The 12,057-nt window shown below is 40.4% G+C and overlaps 1 protein-coding gene across 18 annotated transcripts in view; it reads left to right on the plus strand.

Moving 5' to 3' along the window:
• Ehbp1 (EH domain binding protein 1) overlaps positions 1-12,057 on the plus strand; it is a 246,186-nt gene that overhangs the window by 197,519 nt on the left and 36,610 nt on the right. For 15 of the 18 annotated variants that reach the window (XM_060365165.1, XM_060365166.1, XM_060365175.1 and 12 more), the window contains 3 exons: positions 29-167; positions 301-407; positions 2,936-3,059. In XM_060365165.1, the coding sequence (XP_060221148.1) occupies positions 29-167; positions 301-407; positions 2,936-3,059 (370 nt within the window). The remainder of the gene's footprint in view (positions 1-28; positions 168-300; positions 408-2,935; positions 3,060-12,057) is intronic. The other 3 variants (XM_060365167.1, XM_060365172.1, XM_060365177.1) reach the window with 1 other exon arrangement.

Here is a 12,057-nt window from a genome sequence, read left to right on the forward strand (position 1 = left end):
ATTGTGCCGTCTATTCTTTTGCTTTTAGGATGTCGTGGAAGATCTCCGGAGTGACCGATTACAAAAAGCAACGGAACGTTTCAGAAATCCTGTTGTATTCAGCAAGGATTCTACAGTCAGAAAAACTCAGCTCCAGTCTTTCAGTCAGTATGTTGAGAATAGACCAGGTAGGAGCACTTTTAGAACTGTCTTGTGATGTAGGTGTGTATTAAATATAGACACTGATAATGTAAAGCCACATTTCAATATATAAATATCAAGCTTTATAATAATTTTACATGCCTCTCCCCTTTTTTTAAGAGATGAAAAGACAGAGATCAATCCAGGAAGATACAAAGAGAGGAAATGAGGAGAAGGCAGCGATATCTGAAGCTCAGAGGAAGCCATCAGAAGATGAAGTACTTAATGTATATTAATTTTTTGTGTGGTTTCATGATTGCTGATAATTCCAAACTGTATGTGGAAATAGTGCCTTTATTTGTTAAAATGAGATGTTAGGTTTTTTAAGATGTCAATCTCCAGCGCATTCAAAGCAGTGTGAGAGGGGTGCGCTGCTGAATTAGTCTGCAGTGTGGTGATAATTGTCAGATAAAAAAAAATGAATTTTTCAGAGTTCCACAGCCCCGGCTTCCTTGAGACATTTCCATCAGGGCACTTCCCATAAAGAGATTCCAGTATTGATCTACCGGGAGGATTTTAATTATTACAATAGCAGATACCGCAGGGCCGCAGTCAGGGGGAGAAGTCACATGAGACCTGCTAGAATTTCTCAGCCAACCCATTTTGTTGGCTTGGGTTAATGGGTGTTCAACCTTTCCATTATCCAGATCAGCCGTGAATTACTAGCTGAATGATGTTTGCATTAATATAATATATATGGTAATTTCTTCACTTAATTAACGGGGAGGTTCAGCTCAGTAGGGGTATGGGCTGATCATGTGTAAAATTGATTTGTGAGGGAAATATTTGATAGACCGCAGGGAGAAAGCCGCTTTTGATGGACAGCTGCGGGACAGAAGCAAGGAGAACAAGTTTTAACTTGAATTTTTGTCTAGAAAGAAGTGTAGCTCTTGTTAATAGTGTTACTTTCGTATTATCTACAGTTTGAATATTTTCACTGTTAAAAAAAAATCGTCTCTTTTGGAATTTTAAAGTCATCTTAACTGCAACTCGAAGTTATCGGTAGCATTTCAGGACTCTAAAAGTGCCCCGTTTTATGTTTTTCACCTTTATAAGACCCAAAAAAGTCTAAACACAAAACAATACCACTGGTGTATCTTGAGAAAGCAAGCATTTGGTGTAGCTCAGTGGAATACAGAATCTTTGCATGTAGTGTATGCTCACTCTGAAGAAGTCTCATGATTGGGCCACAGCACTGCAGAACTAACAGATCTGATTAGGAAATTTTTGGTGTGCAGTGAAGTTTAGTGTTTGCTGCAATTCCCACTTTCTCGTTTATGTTGTCTGCGAAGTGCACTGTTGTTTTATCCCCTTGAATGGGACTGGAGACGGAAATAGCCCCTCAGAAAATGCTGTGCTGTCTAGTAGGTAGCAAGAAAAACACAGCCACCAGGTCGTTCTCACACCGACGCTCACCAGTGTCGCGCATCCAAGACTGTCCGTTCTGTCCAGATCTTCCAAACAAGGTAGTGACCTTGTAATCAGTGGTTTCAGGAGGGTCAGACTGATGATTTTCTAAAATATTATAACTTCAGATTTACCAACTGCCTTAATCAATTTAACAAGTAAAGGTTTTAAATTGACTTCACATAGGAATGCAGTTTTTAAGTAGTTCAGAGAGTATGTAAGCTATAGGTAGAATTGAACATATATACTGACCATGAGAATTTATAATAACTGTAAACTTGATTGTGCCTCTTGTTTAAGGAGTACCTCAATACAGTCTCTCGTGCTCTCCTAGCATCAGTGTCCTTGGTGTGGGAAGGCATTTGGTAGAAGACTGTGCCACTTCTGTCTCTGAGTGAGCTTTACAGATCGGTGATGCTGGGAGTGATGGAGAGCCACTGAGCTATCATTTAATACCCAGAATGCCAAAGGGCAGAGCCAAAGAGAGCCTCTTACTCATTTATTGTGGCCTACCATAAGTAATAACCCTTCCCATATACTATAGCCCTACACTATGAAAATCAAAACTGAAAGCCACACTGCTGCTCCATAATGAAACTTCTTTCTTGTTTTGTTTTCTTTTTTTAATTTATTTCTTATATTGATTACATTTTATTTTCTTTGTATCCCAGCTGTAGACACCTCCCTCATCTCCTCCAAGTCCACTGACTTTTAAGATCATTTTTAAATTATGGATGACTATGAAAGTAAAATTTCTAATAGGAATACAATTTAGGTTAAAGATAAAATTAAACAATGAACCAAGTATGGTTCTACCTTCCGAGTGCTGAAAATTACAGCCATGTGGAACCACACTTGTCCCCATTTTACCATAGTTTTAAAATATTTTAAATTATATAATTCCTACAGGAGAAATCTGATTCTCTCTAGATAATTTAACGATCAACTTCATAGTAAAACCTTGCTTCCATTTATTGCTCTTTTGAATGAAAGATTTATTAGTCCCTAAAGGAGAAATTCCCTCTGTCCTTGTTCTTGCCTAAATTACTGACCTAATTCTAAAGGTGAAAGCCTTCTAACTCATTGTTAACTTTTTATATCTAGCAAATCTAGGTATGAATTTATAAATTTACACTAACCAGCTGAATTGTTCGGTCCGTCTCTAAAATGATTTGCTATACATGATGCATAAGATTCCTAAATCGCAGGGAGGGGTGGCTTTTTGGTGCTAGAGTTGATGCTGAGTGTGTGTTTGCTTCTCTAGGTAAGTGCTTTACTAAGTGTTTGTAGAAAGGAAAAATGCAACTTACAAGTGATTTTCCCCCTTCCTGTTTGTTCTCGTTAACAGAAAGGGTTCAAAGACACCAGTCAGTATGTTGTAGGAGAATTGGCAGCACTAGAGAATGAGCAAAAGCAAATTGACACCCGTGCCGCGCTGGTGGAGAAGCGCCTCCGCTATCTCATGGACACAGGTACGGTGCCCAATTACACTGTAAACAGTTTTGGCAAATTGAGCGTTCACAAACTCTTATAGAGTTTTGGAAGTGTGAATCTTTGAAGCCTGAATGTTCAGCAAATGCCTTGAAAATAAAGAGGCTGCGATTTGCAGCCACCTCTCTGGGCCCTGGTGATAAGAGCGCCTTCATGGGAAGTGATAACTCGCCCTGATACCGTATGAGCCAGCACTATTGAACAGTGTGCTCATCCATGCAGAGTTGGAATACACATCTGTGCCTCATTGATATGCCACTGCTTAAAAAAAGTAAGATCTTTACTGTTCTACTGATTCACTGGGGAGAAAGAAAGATTTGGCCAGCTAAAGCCATGTACTGCGTGAAGCCGAGTGCTGTGCATAGGGGTGGCTCCGTGCACTAGATCACTGAAATTTGAGAATACTATCTGGTTACTGATGCTCCACAGTTTTTGTTTGTTTGTTTGTTTGTTTGTTTTCTAGAGAACAGGTTTTTAAAAGTCTGTAATACTTTATGTCATAGCTGCATTTGAAAGGATTAAAGTATATAGCAAGGTTTGTAAAGGTGGGTTAGCACAGCAAGGTAGCTCCTGAGCAGAGGGTGGAGCAGCATTTAATGCTGATTGCCAATGAAGGCTGTTCAGATCTAAGAACACAATAGCTACTGGAAAAGAGCTCCGTGCGTGCGTGTGTGTGCGTGCGTGCGTGCGTGCGTGTGTGTCTTTAAAATGCTACTCCTACAAAATAACAATTGAGAATTAAGTTCAAACCCTTCAGTTATATTATAAAAAACCTGCCAAAAATGAGGGTTAAAAATATATTTCAATTTGCTGATTTAACTTTTTGACCATTTTAAAGAATAGCATAATTTAGAATTGGGAAGCTTTCCTGAACCTTTTTTTTTTTGCCTGCTTTCTTAAACTATATTAAATGATATAACTTTTCTAGAAATATGCTTTTTATATGGGAATATTAGAAAATGCATGTTTTAGTGACATCAGAAATTTATCAGATAGGGATCCTGGACCTGTTGTGGTCCCATGGGATTCACACTATTTTGTGAGACTCCCAAGCTGCCCCTGAGGCTCTCAGATTCTGTCAGGACCGGAAGGGAGCTCGGGGTCCTCACGTCTCTTCAAGGGGAGTAAGCGCAGGCTTATTTCTCTTCAAGTAGTGAGCTTTTTGGAAGACTTAGGCGAAAGTTCATCTATTTAAAAAAATAGGACAAGAACCCTTTGGGGGAAGTAATTGCTGACACCCCTCATGCTGGTGAGGAGACAGATAGAGCAGGTGCTCAAGGTCGCGCAGATCACCAAGTGCAAACCTTGGGCAGAGTTTGGGCCAGAGTCCCGTTGTGGCCCTTGTCACCACACCAGAGTAGCTGGACCGTGTTAATGAGTTCCCTAACACGCCCTGAGTGTGTCTTGTGTGGGTCCCGCCTTCTCTACCAACAGCTGTGTGGAGTAGGCATACGTCTATAACTTAATATAGTGTTTTACACTCTTGGTTTTCTTTGGCTTCTAAAGGGCTCTAAGTGTATTAGGTGTGCTAGCTATAAAAAAAACACTTGGTAGTATAACTTCTTTAAAATTTTTTGAGTTATTTTCTTGGCTGTTTTAAGGTGACTGATGATGACTTTCTGTTCTGTTTCTGTCATGTTGACAAATGTTAGAAGATTGCCTTTGCTGATTATACTGAATAAAGCATGTGTTACTATATGGAGTGATACAAGGGGCCTTATGCCAGTAGTAAGAAAACTAGAAATAATGTTTTTGCTCTTTCATACATGGAACTGATTTATTAAGGGTTTTAACTAAAAAAAAAAAAAAAAAAAAAAAAAAACTCAGGTTCTTCCCAGACGTGTACCACTCGGGGAGCTTGGAAATGCCTTCTCCAGTGACAGATCAGTTTTCCTTGAAGGTTATAGACTACAGATTGACTTCAGAATCCCTTTGGGGATTATCGTAAACCTTATTCACAAGGCAGAACTTTATCCTGACTCACTCTCTGCTGCAGATTCAGACAAACTAACCCAACTAGGTAAGCTCCAAAAATGACCTGGGACTGTGGGAAGCCTCCTTCCATGCAAAGACATACTAAGGTAAAACTAGTTAGAGTGTGACACACAGGATAGCGTTAGAAAGCAAAAGCGCAGCCTTGGCTCTTTCTCTTGGGGTTCTACTACATTCCAGCTTTCACTCATGTTAATGGCATCTCTTTCCTGGCGTGTTAGAGGTGTCGGTGTACTTCCTGAAGTAAGCACAGCTTATTCTCCACATGTTGAAACTCAGGCCCACATAGGGAAATTATGCATTTGCAATGACCTTGGCTCTAGCAAGGTAGTTCAGTGGGTAAAAGTGCTTGTAAAACAAGCCTGACAACCTGCATGTGACCCCAGAACCCTGCAGAAGCGGAATGAACGGACTCCGCGAAGTCGCCTTTTGGCCTCTACATGCTTGGCACAGCAGGTACACGCTTGTGTCTGCGCACATGTGCATGCACACACAATGCTAAGTGAAATAAAGAGGCAGTGTTATTAGTAAGGCAGGCCTCGGCTTGAACATGGTTTTCAGGCTTTCTAGATCCTGATTCCTGTCTCCTTCCTCTGCCTTCCTGGCCCCCCTTGATAGAGTCTTACAACATAGCTCAAGCTAGCCTGGAACTCACAGTCCTGCTGCCTACCTTAGCCTTGCAAGTGCTGGGGTCGTGGCATTTGCCACCACACTCAGCATCCACCATGTCTTTTTTTTTTTTTTTTTTAACTGGGAAATACTGCTTTATCTACTTTTTCTATACACTTGGACATACTGGCTGTATTCAGTTGTTTACAGACTAAAGATCCACATGATCAAAAATCAGCATTTGAGAATATACAGTTTGTAGCGTTTAATGAGTTCACAGCATTGTGTGGTTGCTGCCACCATATACAAAAGTTTTAGTCACCCAAGTAGAAACTGTGCTCATTTAAATAGCTATTTCTTCCTTCCCAAGCCTCCAAGAACTCTCTTTAATTTTGTTTCTGTGTATATACATTCTATTTACCTGTCTAGCTATTAATGGACGAGTTTTTATAATTAAGTTTTATATATATAAAGTTTTGACTGTTACCATGTGTGTGCATGTCTGGTGCCCACAGAGGCTGGCAAAGGGCATTGGTTCCTCTGGGACTGGAGTTAGAAACAGCTGTGAGCTGCCATGTGGGTTCTCTGTAAAAGCAACCACTTAGTCATCACTTGAGCCCTGATTAACAGACTTTTTGACCAGTGTGGACATTTATGTGCAGATATCTGTTTGAAACACCATTTTAGTTCTTTTGTATACACACTTAGGATTGGGATTTCTGGATCATATTAAAGTTCTATACTCGATTAATCAAGTTGTGAAATTTAGAAATAATACATTTTCCAAATGGAACTCTGTTAAAATGATTGTCCTAGTTCCAAATTCCTAGAGAGTGAGTAGCTCTGGGTTTTAAGAACTACCTCTTTCAGGAGATGGGGGAAGGAAGGAATTGGATGTAGGCCCAAACTGCTGGACCTTCTCCTGGCATGTTGACAGGCTGCTCTAACGGGAAGAGAGAGAGCCTTGGTGGGTCGTGCAGCAAGATGAGAAGGTGTCACAGGTGAGAAAAGGCAATAGCTGGGAAGGCCATCACTGGCAGAGACAAAGCAGACATGAGGACTTACGCAGGAGGCTCCCTATCAGGAGCTAATCCAAAGTCGGTGACAGTCTGGATTCATTCATATTCTCTCCTTACCTTCCCTGCTCTCTCGCAAAACTGAATCAGATAGAAATCCGTAGTAAGTATACCCCAGGCTCACGCTGGTCAGCCCTGTGCTAGTGAGGCTCCCGGCGTGCTGTGGCCCCGGGACACACTTCACAATGGGAATGCTGGGATTCTTAAGACTATTTGCTGCAAATTGTATTATTGTAGTGAGTGTTACTTCTTTTCCATTTTTGATTGGTTTCCATTTGATAGTAATATTTTCTATTTTAAAACTATAGTTTTCATCCAGTAATGTGGAAGATTTTTTTTAAGTAACATTTTATTTACATTTTGAGTTTAAAAGTCAAACACATAAGGAAATTTGCAGTTTTAAAACCTGAAACAGTGAGTAAAGGGATTATTGGTAGCTTCCCTAAATCAATCCCAGGCCAAATGGGACGATTCCATGTCTTTTCCTAGAGTATTGGCTGCAAACACCCAACTGGCCATTTAAATGCACTGAGAGAAGGGGGCGGGGAGGGAATGAGCTGAAAGAAATGCTTCTACATGCCTTCTGAGTTTTTCATCCTTTAAGCGTCCACATATCATGTTAAGCTGCTTTAAAGAAGGAAATGGACACTGTGTGGTGGTTCCTGCCTGTAATCCCAGCATGTGGAAGGCTAAGGTAGGGCTGGGCCATATAGCAAAACCCTGTCTCAAAATGTGATAAAAATGGGGGGAGTATTGGGCACATAGACACAGTACATTTTATGTAGGTTATTACTCATACCTGGTCTCTTCAAATGACCTGAATTACACATTATCTTCTGTCTAAGCTGGCAGTGATGGCAGTAGTTATCCTGTGCTGTTTCTATTTCCAGTTCTATGAAAAATAAGTAAAACATTTGTTTTGTCGTTGTCTGTCAGTGCCCTATAAAAGAGCTTCTGTTAATAACTGGGAATTTTGAGAATTACATTATTCATGTAGGGAACTGAGGCTGAGAGAGAAAACTAGTCTGGTGACCCCTGAAGCCATTTGGAGGGCCCCGTCCTCACTCTCCCTCCGAGAGGGGCACCTTGTTTTTGTTGGGTTTTGTTAACAGTCCGGGGGACCATGCCTAGGCAATTTAGAAGAAACAGATCAGTGTTCATTTTAGTTTATACAAAAAATAAATAAATAAATAAAAATTGAGTATGGGATCCCAGCATTCGGGAGGTCAAACAGGCAGATGCTGACTCCAGGCCAGCCCAGGCTATCTTGCCTCAGGAAAGGAAAAAAAAAAAGAAAGACAAGAGAAATAAAGTAAAAAAGTAAAAATAAAAGGCACTTTGCAGACCCTGTAGACTCCCTTGGGTGTTCCTCCTGATGTTACTTCTCTACCCTACCACCACAATGTAGTACTCATGAGAATCACACTGCAAAGCATCCTCATGTGGAGTAGGCAAAGGAATAAAACAAACTTCTTCAGATATATCTCTTTGACCTTAAAATCTATGTCTTTACATTGTCTCTGAACGTTGCAGCCTTCAGAAAATAGTTTCCCTCTCCAATCAGATGTTAGGAGCAGCCGTGTGCAGAAGGCATTGTTTAAGTCACTTGTGAGAGCACCATATAGACTAATGTAATTGTACTCTCACTGATTAATTTTTCCCTTCTAAATGACTAACGTGAAATGATCACAGAGACAGAATTATCTTGTCATTAGAACAGTGCACCTTCTCTCACTAGGATAGCATATCCTATGAATAAAGTATCTGGATTTTCATTGCCATGACCTCTAGATACTCAGTATAAAATTCAAACTACAGACAAAGCATTAATGTGTTCTAAGGGTCAATCACAATAAATTTTTGTGCTATCCATACCTCTTTCTAGCTTGCTTTCATCTGTATTTTCTTATTTTCTATCCCCCAAATTGAATAATGAACTTTAGCATAATTTCACATTTGGTCTGCTTTTTTATGTTTTTGGTGATTACACATTTGGCTCATATGTTTGGTTAAATTCAGTTAGTTATTAAATAAGCAGTATTTACCATTTGAGACCATGTAGATATTATCAGATAATGAACATGTTTATGGTGCTATATAAAGATTAATTAAATAACAAAAACTCCATTGACCATCTATGGTAAATGTAATTGAATTAGCAGGGCAGTAAAATAAATGTAGACAAAATAAATATAGACAAGAGAATATGGGAAAGCTTCTGTAATGTTTTAGATTAATAGGCATGCAGAATTCTTCACATTTTTTTATTACGTTGTCCCTAGATGAATTCAAAGTAATTGGGGTGGTTAATTTTATTTACACAGAGCCGTTCACAGCGCATTAAATAATAGAGATAATTGAACAAGAATTGTCAAGTGTGTACTGATATCAGACATATTACAGAAGGGAATGTGCATAAAACTTCATTTCTATGCAGCCATTGTTTATGGTAATTAAGTACACAGATTTATCCCTTGGTTGCCTTCCAAGCTTATGGCAACTGCTATTGTTGTGCTCCATTAATATGTAATCAGGAAATAGTTTAATTTTCTAATCTGCAGTTTGAGAATTCACTTTCTAACAACTCTTAATTACTGCATTGCCCTAATGATGCTCATGGTTATGAAAATTGAACCAATAAACTCAGTGGAAGAAGCCAGAGGGGATTATAATTCCAGAGGTGGCGCTCTCTTAATAAACTTGTTACGCCTTCACCAGAGGGAGCTCAGTGTCCTTCAAAAGAATTTAATTTTGTATTTTAGAATTTGCATCTCCAATGTAAGGAGTTAAAATGTTTAGGAGGAGTAATTCAAACCTCTGTTTATGAAAAGTGAAAGGATATTACCCCAATGCTTTTAAAGCATTTCAGTTTTTCAGAAATTAGGGGAAAGGTCACAAAAGATGTTTCTGTTGTTTGAACCTGACTTTATATAACTTGTTTCTATAAAATGTGCATATTTTGGTAATCCGCTTTAACTCATAAACAGACCATAGGGAACTGTGTTCATTAAATATTTGGATGGCCTTTGCTTCAACTGTTCTCCTTTTAGCTCTACACATAATTGTTTTTCTCCTCTCATATTCTTCCTTGTCTAATCAATAAACAATAGTACAAAGTTTGTTTGTTTTTTTCCATGAACAGTAGGCTAAGGGTTCTCTTCTGTGATAATTCAGGTCACAGTTTAAGTAGAGTGGCTGACAGGTCTGTCCAGCTGCATTTCTGAGATGAACATCTACAGAAGTACAGTTTCTTTTAATCACATCTTGAAACATGGATGCACGTCCATTGCCGTGGCAAGATAGCATATCTGGCAAGGTCATTCAGCGTGGTCTTTTCCCCGTAGCATGGTGTCCTACATCAGGTAAGGGTGATGGTAATCCTACAGACTCAGCTAAACACTTTCCCGTCCTGTTTCCAAAAGCCCAATTTTTGGTTAGTTAGTGAGTGGATCCCATTTTAAATTAATGTTTTCAAGCTACAGCATTCATCTCAATTATTTGATAAGTTAGAAGGTTCTAACTTCTGCCCCTGCGCTCCAGGTCCCAGTTCAGTATATGGAAAGTAGAATCTGTGAGTGTGTGTTTATACATCTGTTTGTTTGTGTGGGAACACAGATTTCCCCTCTGAAAGCGCTGCTTTAAGACTATGCCCGTCCCAGTGTTAAGCTGGCACAGATGAGCCCACTGAGTGTACTTTATAACCCTCCAGTATCTTCCACCATCCCTTATAATCAAATACCTTCCTCACGGGGCGCTATCTGTTAATCTCTGAGTAATTTAAATCTCTCTTGTCTTTTCCTAATGGAAGGTAAAGGGTGTGATAGCAGCTATCTTATAGGGAGTTTTCTACGTTGAGGGAAACTTGAATTGGTTTTATCCTTTCTAACTATGCATTCTTGTCTTTGTTGTGCTTGCTGCAGCAGGCAGTGGGGCTGATGGTATGGGCTGCCGCACTCAGGAGGTGTGGGGGCTGGGTTAGAGTTTCTCCAGGCCACACTGGCAAATGAATTGGATTCCACTGGTTTCCTTGGATATAATTATTTTTCTTCAGTTTAAAAATTGCAGATCATATGCCTTCAAACAGATGTTTTTTTAAATGTGCTATCACATAAAACTGACCTCAAGACTTGCTTACAGACCGTATTAGTAAACCTATGTTGTGGATAATAGAACCTCCTCTCCGTTGGGAGTTGGGCCAGGATTCCAGTCCAATCCCAGACCTGGCGGCTTGTACTCACAATGCCAGCAGCTTGGGAAGCTGAAGCCACAGACAGGGGAAGTAAGTGAGTCTGGGCCAGCCTGAGCAAAATCAGTCAGGGGGTGGCCTGGAGGAGGGACTAGAGAGAGGAGAGAAAGATTATATTGCATTACTGTTTAACTTAATGAAATGTGCTCCATAATTGGTATTAATGACAAGACCACCCAAAATATAGCCAGACACATTATATCTGTTATTTTGAAAGCAGTCACAGGCCAGGTGTGGTAATACAAGCCTTAAATCCAGCACTTGGGAGACAGAGGCAGGTGCTTTTCTGTGAGTTCCAGGCCAGCCTGGTCTATGCAGCAAGTTCCAGGACAGCCAGGATTCAGTAGAATTTGTCTCAAAACAAAACAGTAATTACCATCCAATTTCAAACACAAACACACGTGTGTGTGTGTGTGATCCCTGCTTCAGGAAATGTACAAGATCATTCTAACATGCATAAGCATTCTTATGTACTATAAGAGCTCTTTCCCTGAGAAGACAAAAGCAAATACCTTCCGCCTTTTTCCAGAATACCTCCCCACAAACTTAAGGATGGCTTTTCCTGAGAACCCTTCCATTTATTGGGTTCACCTACAGAGCATGGGTGAGGTGTTGCGGGAGTGTGAGGGACCCGCGGCAGCTGCGCCGCCAGCCACCTTCCCCTGGATGGCAAAACCCCACAGCGGCTTAGATGGAGCTCTCCCCTCAGCCACCCTACCAAAATCCATCAGCTCCTGCCTCCCACCCCCAGAACACAGCGTCACATCCCTGCATACAGACAGCCAGGTGGTGCAGATGAGGGCCCAGTGACCTAGCCAACCCTTTTTTTATGAGGGACCATTAACAATCAACAAACCTGATTTCAGGGGTCTCTTAGAAGTAGTCACAGCTGTTCTGATGAAGATACTGGCCACTTGGCTTAGAGGACAGTGCTCTACAACCCATGTTCCTTCTCATTGTCTCGCCTTTGTTAAAGTAGCTTTGTGCGTTAGGTGTGAATTTAGCAAAGCATTAGCTTGAGAGTACCCCTTCTCTCCCCCCACATTACCCTCTATT

The sequence above is a fragment of the Meriones unguiculatus genome, chromosome 12 (assembly GCF_030254825.1).
Source record: "Meriones unguiculatus strain TT.TT164.6M chromosome 12, Bangor_MerUng_6.1, whole genome shotgun sequence".
Classification (NCBI taxonomy): Eukaryota; Metazoa; Chordata; class Mammalia; order Rodentia; family Muridae; genus Meriones; species Meriones unguiculatus.